This window comes from Tachysurus fulvidraco, chromosome 5 (genome assembly GCF_022655615.1).
Source record: "Tachysurus fulvidraco isolate hzauxx_2018 chromosome 5, HZAU_PFXX_2.0, whole genome shotgun sequence".
NCBI classification, from domain to species: Eukaryota; Metazoa; Chordata; class Actinopteri; order Siluriformes; family Bagridae; genus Tachysurus; species Tachysurus fulvidraco.
The window spans coordinates 12949167-12962539 of record NC_062522.1 but is presented as its reverse complement, the minus strand read 5'-3'; the positions used below and the strand labels follow the sequence as shown (position 1 = coordinate 12962539).

At 36.2% G+C, this 13373-nt stretch overlaps 2 protein-coding genes across 21 annotated transcripts in view; both read left to right on the top strand.

Annotated features, from left to right (window-relative positions):
* Window positions 1-2653, top strand: part of kif1aa (kinesin family member 1Aa) — a 55006-nt gene extending 52353 nt beyond the window's left edge. For all 17 annotated transcript variants that reach the window (XM_047813932.1, XM_047813939.1, XM_047813948.1 and 14 more), the window contains 3 exons: window positions 194-386; window positions 613-731; window positions 824-2653. In XM_047813932.1, the coding sequence (XP_047669888.1) occupies window positions 194-386; window positions 613-731; window positions 824-866 (355 nt within the window). In that variant the 3' untranslated portion in view covers window positions 867-2653. The remainder of the gene's footprint in view (window positions 1-193; window positions 387-612; window positions 732-823) is intronic.
* Window positions 2654-5689: 3036 nt separating this feature from the next.
* Window positions 5690-13302, top strand: scly (selenocysteine lyase). Of its 4 annotated transcripts, none has more exons than XM_027146341.2 (13): window positions 5690-5860; window positions 6968-7089; window positions 7651-7760; window positions 7840-7940; window positions 9460-9643; window positions 10049-10176; window positions 10399-10554; window positions 10989-11095; window positions 11232-11268; window positions 11374-11457; window positions 11575-11677; window positions 12010-12085; window positions 12669-13302. In XM_027146341.2, exons 2-13 carry the CDS (start codon window positions 6971-6973, stop codon window positions 12820-12822), a joined length of 1359 nt encoding a protein of 452 aa, XP_027002142.1. In that variant the 5' UTR covers window positions 5690-5860; window positions 6968-6970; the 3' UTR covers window positions 12823-13302. The 4 variants fall into 4 exon arrangements, with proteins under 4 accessions (XP_027002142.1, XP_027002141.1, XP_027002140.1 ...); XM_027146340.2 differs by lacking the exon at window positions 5690-5860 and adding an exon at window positions 6443-6587; XM_027146339.2 differs by lacking the exon at window positions 5690-5860 and adding an exon at window positions 6537-6557.
* The last annotated feature ends 71 nt before the right edge of the window (window positions 13303-13373 follow it).

Sequence of the window (13373 nt, the reverse complement as noted above, 5' to 3'; positions counted from 1 at the left end):
CTTCCTATGTGATCTTTAACATACCGAGAACGTACATAGAAACTGGACACCCCAGCAATTTAAGTCTAGTAATAAATGAATGTATTGTATTTATCAAATACAAATCTCTAGTAAAGCTTTCTTTACTATTGTTTGTTAATCATTAAGAGGCATCTGTGTTATTTTTTATTATCTCCTATTTTTTCTCTCACAGCCCAATAGTTTCGAAAAAGGGCTTTCTGCACTTCCTGGAGCCGCACACTAATGGCTGGGTGAAACGTTATGTGGTGGTGCGCCGGCCGTACGTCTACATCTACAACTCAGAGAAAGACACAGTAGAGAGAGCCATCCTTAACCTGTCCTCTGCACAAGTGGAGTACAGTGAGGACCAGCAGGCCATGCTGAAGGTAAATTAATTTCACCTGTACACAAGCACAAACAGACACACACACAAGCACAAACACACACGCATACAGTATGTACATTGCACAAATTGATGTATATTGTTGCTTACATACATACATCATCCTTACATATTTTTAATCTTATATTTCTATGTAGAGGTTGTAGAGGACAAATGTGAATTGTTCTATTTTCTGTGACTTTCATAAGTATCATATGATTCTGTTGCAGACTCCCTATACATTCGCTGTGTGCACAGAGCATCGTGGGATACTTCTGCAAGCCGGCAATGACAAAGAGATGCATGACTGGCTGTATGCATTTAATCCTCTCCTTGCTGGCTCCATCAGGTACATAAAACAAAGCCAGGAAGTGACTCCTTATGTGCTAATAGATGTGTCATAATAATCATGTCATTATATTGATCATCTTCTTGTCGCAGGTCCAAACTCTCCAGAAGAAGAGCAGCGCAGATGAGGCTTTGAGAGGACAAGGTCAACAGAGCCCATAAACAAAGACTATCCCTGTAAATAGAGTCCACTGTTCCTGTGCCCAGTCCTGTATCTAAAGTCTGTCACAATCCACCCTTCCTGTGTGTACCTGCACTCACCCTATCTAGCACTAAGCACCTGTGTACTAAAGGCTCACCATGCCGTGTGTCTACCAGGACCTGGATGTTCAATCCGTAACCCTCCTAAGAATCTAAGGCCACTATGTTTCGGATCAGTGTGGTAATTGAGATTAGAAGCATTTGCGTAGCTTCATTTTAGATGCTTATATAATCTTACAAAAAAGCTCCAACACTCCGCAATGGAAGGAAAAACAATTCTGACACTTCCAGATCATGGGAAAACCATTTTAATCAGATTTATTAAGATGAATAACAAAAAATAAAGTTGATGGTCAATATAGAAATGTCTCAGTCATATGACCTTACTGTGTTATTCTTTTCAGGTGACTCCGGTCAGTATTTAAGTCAGCCAATAACAACTTTATTATCAGCTTCACATTTCAGCTTTACTGACACTTATTAAGGAGGCTGTATCCTAAATGATCATACTAAATAGTAGGTCAAAATAGCATGACCTATTTTACATACGTATAGAATGGTAGTGAGCAATTTGAACTTCTTAGACAGATTCTTTCAGGTTCAGCTCTAGTGCAGGTTTTGGATAGTCTTCATAGAATATTTATATAATATGACAGAAAAAGGTCCCTGCAATGAGAAAAATTAAACTTTGCTCTCGAAGCTTTCTCATAATTGTGTGTAAAAAAAAAAAGCAAAAAAAAAAAAGCAAAAAAAAAAAAAAAAAAAAAAAGAAGAGATGGACGGTTATGTTTGAGTCTAAATTGTATCATAATCCAGTTTAATATTTTCTTAAAATGAACTTATCCCTAAAGATCTTATCTTTGGTTGATTTACTTTGAAGTTTATATTAAAATCTATTCAAGTTAGATATTTATTTAACATGCATTTATTTATTTGGTTGTGTATTTATTGACAATATTTTGATGAAGTTTAATGCAGTTATCTGCAAATGGCACTTTCCCCAATGTGTTTTACTAACTTATTTCCTCTGTATCGAGTGACTCTCCCTCTTCGACCCACAGAATGCTTTAGGAGAGAGACAGGGAATAGGATTTAATGCTGTGATGGCTGCTACTATCTGTAGATCACCTGAATGTTTTATTTATTAGTTGTTAAAGCGAGAAAGAGCCTTCTGAAAATATCCAGTTGTGAAACAGAGAAAGGCTTACGACCCTGACCAGTTAAAGACAAAAGTCTGTAAAATCATAAACTGCAGGTTTTTAATGATATATGTTATATGATTTTACTAACTTTACATGTTTTTACATTCTCATTTGCTGCTTTCATTCTTCAGGTCTCCTAAATCATGTCAGCTCATTAATCTAACCTCTCCCCATGCTCCAGCATTGATATATTGGAGGTTGAGTTTTCATGATGTGCACTTGTTATATCCAAGTTATTTTGTAAGCATATCTTGTGATTGATCTGGTATGTCTACTTCTCTCATAGAGTACCTGCTAAAAAAAATCCAGCTTGGTCTGACCAGCTAGAAGCTGCCAAAACAGAGACAGAGACAAAAAATCCTTGCTTGGGCCAGCAACTAACACAAACAAAAGGCAACAACCGTTATGGATATAAATAAGACTAATCAAAGTGATTATGTTTGTTGTATGTTGGACTTTTGATTAGCATCATGGACTCGTTGAGATAGTTTTAAGATACATCCATCATTTTTTTAGTAAACACATACTTCTCTGTCCAATCATTTTTAATACCAACCAGATCAGAATGATTAAATAAAATAAAAAAATCTATCAAATGTTATGAAAATTCTCCTCTTCTCATCTAATGTCTTTAGTCCTGTAGCTAGTCTCTGCTCCATGCATAATGTAGACAGCTGAAAAATATTAAGAAAGTGAAAGAAGCTGATCTACTTGTTTGAACAGCTACTAAGTGTTTTGGCTGCTACTTGATGATTTGACCGAGCTGGATTCTCTGGAATTCTTTTTTCGTTTTTTTTTGTTCACACCGGTCAACAAATCTGCACATGAAAACAGACCTACTGTGTTTTGTGATGCTCATATAAATCATCCTTTTTCAAACATCATGTTACCTTACAGTTCCTCCATTTACAAAATATTGTAGTGGAGACTGCAAGCTTAGAGGCTGCAGTGCGCATTTTAAGGGCGCTCATACTGTGGGTTTAATAACTAAAGTCTCATCATTGGTTACTGTGTGATATGACTGTCGGCTTAATGTTTAATGAGAAGAGCAAACAGCTTGTATCTGTGTTGTTAGCAAAATGCCACTATTTGTGTGCAAGGGCAAATCCACACTGTGCTTTTGAATGTGCTGGTTATCAGAAATTTACAGGAATGTTACACGCCACTGAATTGTGCTTTTGTGATTGGTCATGCTCACCTGCTTTTTCCATGAAAGTTAACCTTTACCTTTTTGATGTTTTTTTCACGCTATGTTTATCAGCACAAGAAAAAGTGCTTTTGTTACTATGATGATAACTTGGAACTGATCCCATCTTTCCTTGTTTATTAAGACTAAGCCAGATGGATTGCGATGTGGTTTTTTCCAGAGTTCTCCATACACAGAAGGGTGGATAGGAGCATGTCTGAGGCCAGCAAACCTCCAGAGCATGCTTAGTAATGTCAAGACATAGATTATCTAAAAGATATTATGGTCCGGAGAAATGTGTGTTGATGTATAATGGCCATTAATTTTTGTTTATTATTTTTCTTCCGTGAAATTGACCAGTCACTGAAACCACACAAAGTAATGACCTATCAGAATGCTGTTGTTGGTATATGCACAGTTCAATATAGATAGGTACTGTGTGTGCTGTTTGCAATGAACATCATCTGAATAAGTATGCCTAGTTTTGCATGAAAAGATTGTCAAACTGCCTACTGTACATATCTAAACAACTGTGCTCAAGTGTTCCAGATTGCGGATGAATCTTCTGATCCATTTCTAAAGCTTTACATTTGTGTCTGCACATATCCGAAGGAAAATGAAAAATCACTCATATTGTTTAGCAGTGTTTGCATGTACGCAGTTGTCTTTTGTCTGTTCATCTCTTTGAGAATGTTGTTGAAAGTGTGATGGATGAAATCATGCACCTTCTAGCTAGCCTGTGGCACTGAATGACCAACAGGCATGAAATTATAATTCTCAGTCATTCACCATCACAGAGCTTACATACAGCAGCCTCCATGAGCAAATAAAAAGAAAACAAAACCAACAAACGATAGGCTCTCTTCATCAACAAGATTTCTTTGTGTACTTCCATTTTCATCATATGCACAAATTCCATTCACTGACATTTTTCTATCTTCTTGGTTCTATTTTGCATTGTATATACAGTAAACATGATTGCTGTGAATGGTGTAATATGCAGCTGTAACCCATTGGTACCATCTTAAATGGGCAGTAGTTCTATGTGTCTTGTGAGTGTTTGAGTTATGAGTCCAAATGTTTGCGTAGCCTACACCTTAACATGTTGTCTGATATAAAATAAATGTGGAACTTATGCAACACTATAAAAGGTGTCTATGTATTATTCTAACCTTTTTTACTGTTATCTGTAAAGGAGTTTAGCAAGAAAATGATTTAATATTTTTGCATTTCTTTGCATTTATCCATGCGTTTTTCAGGCAATTGCATTTATAGTTATTTAATAGCATTTAATAGACATGTGGAAGTAACGGCTCAGATATCAGATCACAGGACGTGGCAGAGCGATAATAGATTAAATAACAGAGTGACAGGAGGCATCTTTGTTCCTGTTTTTAGACATAGTTTGGAATGTGTTCTTTATTGATGACCATTTACCACATCTAGTTATATTTATACCAGTATGAACTCTTGTATGCTCAGTATTAAAAACTTAAATCAGGAGTAATCTCATAGCTTTGAGTTTTTGACAGCAGAAACTGAAGAAGCCAAGGCTTTTCTGCTAACACAGGAAATAAAGGAAATAATGAACAGAAAAGGAAGTTCCTGGATAATGCCGTTAAAAGAGGGGCACAATATTACAAGTCCATGTACAGTGTGTGTGTGTGTGTGTGTGTGTGTGTGTGTGTGTGTGTGTGTGTGTGTGTGTGTGTGTGTGTGTGTGTGTATGTGTGTGTGCGCATATACTGTATGTCAACCTGTTGGTGTATATAGTTTCTGAAGCACTCAGGTGTGTGTCTGCATTATAGAAACCAGAAAAGATCAACTATGGCCTCAGAGACATAGTTATTTGGCACAGATGAATAAAAACACTAAACTAAATGAGGTTTATTTGCCCCATGACTGTATATGGCATATTCATGTCTACCAGGATGCTGTAAAGATGGCACCAACTGAAATCATTTCTATACGTCAGCACACAGACTTATCTCAGGGAAACAACTGATGGCACAGATTGACATTACCCACATGGCCTAGGCATCAAGGCCTAAAGGAATTGTACAGAGACATAAAAAAATACTGGGGAAAAAAGGACTCAAGGTGTTTGTATAAACAGAACAGTGGCTATAATATATAGGTGCTTGTGAATATCAATTAATATAATTACTGAAACATTATCATACTTAATCATGAGTATATGTATACCTAATGGAAATTTCATCTAGTACCCCGCTGGACTAGTTGTATTAAACACATTATAGTCTAGTTGTTACAGAGGTGGAAGTGTCAGTGGACGAAATGGTACTATGTTTTACCTAGTTAAACATTTGGGATTTCAGTCCATAGTGCAGTTTACAGTCTCATTATTTCATTTCCTGAAGCTCACACAGACTGCTATTATTCATGACTTGTTTTAGGATACTGATTTAAAAGCTTTTCCTCAACTTCTGTATTACACATCCTGTTTGAAAAATCCATATTGTCTGACCAGTTACTATAACACAGGGTGATCCTGTCGAGCTGGCAGACCTTTACCAGCTGGTGAGTTGTTTTCCTTATTACTTGTCTGAATTGCTCAATGAACATGTGAGTGATTTCTAACATCATTTTACAGCTTGTTAAGATGATTTACCAATTTAATCTAGGTAGCTGTCAGACTAAGGTGGGTTTATACACCCTTTATACACCCTTATAATATCAGATATATCGTTATACCACGCAGAATAAATCGAACTTCACGTTGTATTAAATTTCATTGATTCAATAATCTGACTTCTACTGGTTTAACCTCTTTATCTAGATGTCTTAAGAAGATTTTCTGCACATTTTATTACATTTCCAGCATTTGGCAGACACCCTTATCCAGAGTGCCTTACATTATCTAATTTTTTATACAGCTTGGTGGACATGGGATTCGAACTCACAACCTTCTGAGTGGCAGCCTAACATTTAGCCACTAGGCTACTACATGCCCCATTTTATATATATTTTTTAACCTCAATTACAGTTTTATTCTGGAGCCATTTATAATAAAGTATCAGCAATAAGTAGACAAACTAACATATTGTATTGTTTTATGTAAATGCGCGTGTAAAAGGATAAAAGCACGCTACAGTTTGATAAGATGGGACACGTGGTAAAAACACTAGCACCCGTAGTGACGTAAGCACCCCCCCAGTGGGAGGAGTCTGGGTTGCTGTACTTCCTGTTTAGGGTCTATCTATCAGAAAGGATGTCGGTAAATCATTAACGCGATACAAGTCTTCTAGTAAGCGAATGTCATTTTTATAGCTGACTGTACTTGAGTTAATTCATTGTAAAATAAGCGGCTCGCGGTGAATGTTTAATGTGTGAGGATGGGCTGAGCTCACACGTGTTGGTCGGATATACAGCATAGAATTAAAGTGTGAATGTTCATTGTACAGAAAACGATTAATGAAAGGATGTCAGTAGCTTCTTAGTGGGTTAGAACATCTCCAGTAACGTGCTTATTTTACACAATGCGTTGTCTGTGGTCTATAGGATAATATCTGTGTTTATATATATATATATATATATATATATATATATATATATATATATATATATATAATTTATTTAGTATTTTTTTTCCAATTCTTTCTTTCTTTCTTTCTTTTTTATTATTAGACAATGTGTGACAAGGCTGGATCCTCAGATAATCTGGCTCAGTGTCCACAGGACAAGACAGTTGTGGATTTGGACCATCACCATAAGCATGTGGAGCATGTGATTAGTCCTACCTTGACTAGGTGAGAGAAAGACTCACTATGAAATATAGCTCTATATTGAAGAACGATCTATATTATTTTTGTGTTGATCGATCGAAGGTGTACTTGTGGCTTTGTGTATCTTCGTTACTGTTTTGCTTACGAATAGTGTCAAAATTAAAACAACATTCTAGGCATGGGCTGTATTTTCAGAGGATATCATAATGACAACAAACATATTTTTTATAATTATATAATAAAATATTATTTTATTATTTGCCATTAACTGGCAGGTTGTGTTACTTTTATATTATTAGTTTTTATTATAATCATTGTTCTTTTACTCATTATACACTTCTGACTGGTGCTGCTGTTATTTATTACATAATTAATCTATTATTTGCATATTTTATATTGTATTTTTATGTCACATGAGCATTTTGAACTGCATTTTAAATGTATGAAAACTGCAATATAAATTTTTTTTTCTCATTAATTGAATTGTTATTACTATTACTTCCTTGTCTTGACACGATGATTCTGATATTGAATCACATGTGGTAGAACACAACTCTCGAGATTAATGTTTTACCATTCAATTAGAATCTATATGGACTACAATGCCACTACTCCAGTTGATCCTGAGGTGGTCAGTGTGGTCACTGAAGCTTTAAATGAAGCTTGGGGAAACCCCAGCAGCATGTACCTGCCAGGTGTGTTCTCAGCCTGCTCTCATACAGTGCATCTCTGATAGACCAGATGTACTCATACTCATATTACTCTGCTTGCCAGGACTGAAAGCCAAAGATATCATTAACCAGTCACGAGAGAGTGTCGCTAGGATGGTTGGAGGAAAGGCAACGGACATCATATTTACATCAGGTGGCACTGAGGTGAGAACTTGCTGTAATTTAGATCTTGGATTATGTTCAACTTCAGAAGCTTATTAAAGATTTTATTTTTCAGTCTTGTCGGCATAAAATATTATAGATATTAGTATAGTATAGTTGCATAGATAAATATATTAAACCTCAGTTCTTCACAAATCCACTCTATGCTATTACACATTTCTTTTTGCAAGTCAGTACATCTAAGGTAACAATCTGTTAAAGACGTTATTTCAGCTTTAATTCACTATGACAAATTTCCAGTTTTAAATAAAAAAAAATTTCATAAAAATATCTGGAAGATATTGAAGTAATCACATGTAAAAGCTTCTGATTAGCCTAATGTCATAATTACAAGTTAATGGGAATATACCTGTGGCGGTTGGGAAAATCCAATGAACACAGCCAAGACCTCAGGAAAATCCTGTTGTCCAGTTTCTCTTTAGTAGCAATCCAAACAACTGTAGGTACCATTAGCATATTTACAGGGATGACTGTTGTCCAAAAAGTTCAACTGAACTGTAAGACAACATCAGAAGAATAGGTGGCATCAGGTACCAATGTATGTACATCTACCATAAAGAGAGGCCTACATTGCCATGGCATGAAAAGAAGGAAGAAACCCATACCTCAAGAATGTGATTTAAAAAAAATGGAACAATCTTTTCAAAAACAGACAGCATCATTCTTTAGGAAGACAGTTTATCTAGAAATGCTGAAACAACTCCTCAATACATCAACCAAAAAGTTCAAAGTTGTTTGCAACTAGGTCTTCTAGCAGGACAGTTACAATAAGCATACCTCTATAGCTGTAACAAAATGAAGTTACCTGTTATAAAGACAGCAATATGTTTGGAGTACTGTAGCTATCACAAAGCCCTGATCTGAATCCTAGAGAAAATTTGTTAGGAGGGAAGGAGAAAATTCAATGTAATGTTAGAAGATTGTTGAAAGTTTTCCTAAGCATTTGATTCAACTCGAGCAATTAAAATGAAATGCAACCAAATACTAACTCAGTTTATCACTTCTTATGGATATAAAGAAATGAAGTGACGTGACATACAGCTATGGTGACCCATACTCAGAATTCGTTCTCTTCATTTAACCCATCCAAAGTGTGCACACACAGCAGTGAACACACAGCCAGAGTAGTGGACAACTGACCTAGAACAGGGAATGTATAGTGACATGAAAGTGAGTTTGAATCTTTTAGCCTAGGTGTATATAAACCTGTAGTATCTTGTCTAAAAGGTCCATAAAGTTAAAAATGCTTTTACAACTCATAATTCCTTTTTTTTTCATACTTCAATTTCAATTTGACTTTGTTCCTTCCACCCAAATGAACTGGAATGTTCTTATCAATACTTTAATTGATAATTGTTCGTATTAATACTTTAATCACATGGCTTGGTCCTGTACTGATTATTTACACTGCATATATTTTGACACCTGGATTTTTTACGTCTGTACTTTAGTCTCTAAAAACTAGCAATGCATGTCCTTACTCATTTTCCTGATTTTTTAGGCTAACAACATGGTGTTTCACTCGGCCCTGGAACACTTCTGGAAGAGCAGGTCGGCTGACGGTGGACGGGGGGAAAATTATCATCTTAATGGCAAAAGTATCCGTCCTCACATCATTACATCCAATGTGGAGCATGATTCTGTCAAACTCGTGGCTGAACACCTGGTAAAAATGGACAAGGCAGGTAATGATGACACAACCCAGGCAATCCTCTGTATGACTGAAACATATATACTGTTGTGTAAATGAACTATTATTATATTTCATTGGAAATATTTTGATAGAGCACCATTATATGCTCTATCCTGGCCTTGGCTTAGTGTCTGTGCAGAGTTCATATATTCTCCCCTTGTCGCTGTGGGGTTCCTCTGGGCTGATATGTGTATTGGTGACTCAAAATCACCACTAGGTGCGAACGAGTATGTGAATGTGGGTGCACAATGTACTGCTATGAGCTTTGGATCCTGCATGACCCCGGCCAGGATAAAGCATCACTTGTGGAATTAATAAATTGTCTTGATAAATGACTGACACATTTTTATTCCATGCTAAACTATTTGAGGTGTGCTTGTCTGGATTCATCTTGTAGATGTCACGTTCCTGCCTGTTTCCAGAGTAACTGGCCGAGTAGAGGTAGAGGACGTGATGGCAGCAGTCCGTCCTTCCACATGCCTGGTGTCAGTCATGCTGGCCAACAATGAGACAGGTGTTATTATGGTAAAGCGTTATTATTGTTAAGAATCTGAAAGAAGGGAAATGAAGAATATGTAGATAAATTATCATTTATTTAAAGCTTATTTTTTGTTATGCCATGAAATATAGGAAATGATATATATATATTCCTTTTATACACTACTTAAGTCGAGAATGAAATAATAATGCGCTAAAAAATGTAATAATGGATGGAAATGACCGTACATAAATTCTGTTGTAATTAAGCCAATCAGGGAGATTTGTCAGAGGTTGAAGGCAGCAAAAAGATCATCGTCTTCTCCCAGGATTCTGCTGCACACGGACGCAGCGCAGGCCATCGGGAAGATCCGTGTGGATGCCCAAGATCTGGGTGTGGATTATCTTACAATAGTGGGACACAAGGTAAACAGTGCTGATTGGATAGTAATAATAATAATAATAATAATAATAATAATAATAATAATAATAATAATAATAATAATAATAATAATAATAATCATGATGATGATGATTTTCCTTAGAGGAATAATTTTTAACTGTGTAAAAAATGTTTAAATGTCCTAAACAAATTTTAAAATAATAGTAAGAACATAAAATAGGCTTATGAAGTCAGCACAACAGTCTTCATTAAACCAACCAGTATTTTTGGAACTTTCCAGTTGGTAACTATTTTGTGATTTGTGATGCTAAGCAAGAATAAGAATTTATAGATGTAGATTATAGACATTATGCTTATTCGTGTATTTTGTACATCATGGTTTTACCATTTGCAAAAACAAGCAGGCGACCACATGAACCTGATTCCAGACTGATAACCTGTCTTACACGTTTTGCAGTTTTATGCTCCACGAATTGGTGCCTTGTTTGTGAAAGGTCCAGGAACGATGACCCCTCTTTACCCTTTGCTCTTTGGCGGAGGACAGGAGCGCAACTTTAGACCAGGGTATTGCATGGCTTTATTAGCTGGCATTGCGGTATAAGTGTAGTGTGGCAATGCTAACCCTTTGAACTAGTAAATAAATAAATAAGCTTGATGCACTGACTCTGAAATTGATATTGTTCCTAACTTTCTTTTTTAGGACTGAGAACACAGCAATGATTGCCGGTCTTGGGAAGGTAAGAAGTTTGTTTCAGCATTGTTCTTGTAGATATACATATATTACTTTTTCCTCTAATTTGGTTTCAGAGTATTAAGTGACTGTGCTTCTCATCTTTGCAAAGGCTGCAGAATTGGTGACAGCAAACCTGGTGAAAGATGAGTCTCATCTGTTGGATATCAGACTTTACCTGGAGCAGAGGCTGCTGGTCAGTCCTATTAGTCTGTGTCAGTTCTTATTCTTTAATGGGCTCTTTGCAGTAACAGATAAAGATGAGTAGATTTTTAAAAGGTATGTTGTTGAAATAACCTTATTCTTTATCTAGAATGTGTTTGGAAAAGAGAAGCTTCGTTTTAACAGTCATTTCCATGGAACAGACACACTGCCCAACACGTGCAACATGTCTATTCTGGGACAAGGACTATATGGTGAATATCAATCCTTACATTTCTACATTATCTGTTGCATTCACACTCATATTCTGTTATTTTGTAGCTAAAATCCAATCCATGGGCCAATAAACAGCAATATTTTTAACCATTTACTGGGCTTTTAGGATGTTCTTGATTATCCCTACAGGTTTAAGTGACCCATCATTTCTTTTTCTGGAACATTTATAAATGAAATTAATTCAAAAGATGGTCCATTAATGAAATGTAAGATTTTCATGTCACGTGTGCTGGCTCGGGTCCTGACCTCAGCCATTTGTAAAACAAAATAGCTGCATTAAATAATTGATCTGTCCCTGGCTGTGTCGTAGGCCGCAGCGTGCTGTCCACATGTAGGAGGTTACTGGCCAGCGTGGGCGCTGCCTGTCACTCAGACCACGGAGATCAGTGAGTCTCTAACATGCAAACAACCCAATCTACACTATCACATAAGACGTAACATATGACTTCTGAATTAGGTGTTAAACTGTAATAATGTCATAGTAATAACGTTATATAGCACCTAACTAAAGCTTTAATTACACAGGTAATCTCTTGAACTTGTGAGTAAGGTCAGAATGAAGTAATTTAGTGCTAAACTGGCTAGCGGATAACAATCTGAGTTGGCTTGTGCATAGTAGAAGGACATGCACAACCCTTGAGCTCTGTTAAACACGCCGAGTATTTACATTAAATAATTCCATTAGTTGTCTAATCAAAGAGGTATCTTAATTCTCTTTTTCTCTATCCTAATCTTAATTCCAGCATTGTCTACAGTATTTGCCAAGTTAACTTTGTTTTTGTTTTTCTGATAACCAAATTTTGAAATGCTGTAAAGTTCTTTATTTCTTGTTGAGATAGATGCAAAAGATGAGATATGTCAGTTCAGTAAGGTCTGTAGTTTTCAAATAAATATACATCTAGAGATAAAAACACAGAACTGTAGATGTACTGAACGTTAAACCTAAAATAAAATCACATGTTTTTGCAGGCCTTCACATATTCTGCTGAACTGTGGAATCCCGTACCATGTAGCAATCAATGCTCTGAGGATTAGTGTGGGTCGAGGGACATCACGGGAAGATGTGGACATCGTGGTAGAGGACCTCCGGGACACAGTGGAACAACTGGAGCAAATGAATTAGAGTCCTAGATTGTTTAGAATTGTTTTTCCTAGAGCACCCTTAGTGTTTGGGGATGTTGAACAGAAACTCATGCTTTAGTTTTATTGGCTTAAGATACCGATATAACAATCAAGGCAGGGAAATGGATAAAATAGGACTTAAAATAGGAATTATTTTACAGTGCACCAGTTTTGTGTGCACTGTAAATATACAATGATGGGGTATGCACCTAAACGCACCAATTAAGTACTGTTACAAGGCTGGATGTTTTAAGAGAATTATTTATTACTATTGTTAATATATAGTCTTAATGTACACACAAAGGCTTTTAAAGCATTTCTGAGATGGGTTGAGCTTGCATGTTCAAGTAGAAATGTCTACAGTGCATAAAAGAAGCTGCAGTGTCATTAACATGTAGCAAGCAGGTGATATTGGCGTTTTTTTTAAACCTGATGTTAAATTGTGTTCTGTCATCATTAAAGATCACATGCTTCAACCAAACTGTACAAGTCTCTAAACGTATGTTCTCTTTGTAACAAAGAGAAGGGCCTACACAGCTCGAGCTATTCAAA

Coding starts and splice junctions, on each gene's coding strand:
- scly (XM_027146339.2), top strand. Junction 9,644..10,048: donor GGTAAAAATGGACAAGGCAG/GTAATGATGACA, acceptor TTCATCTTGTAG/ATGTCACGTTCCTGCCTGTT. Junction 11,678..12,009: donor TCTGGGACAAGGACTATATG/GTGAATATCAAT, acceptor GCTGTGTCGTAG/GCCGCAGCGTGCTGTCCACA.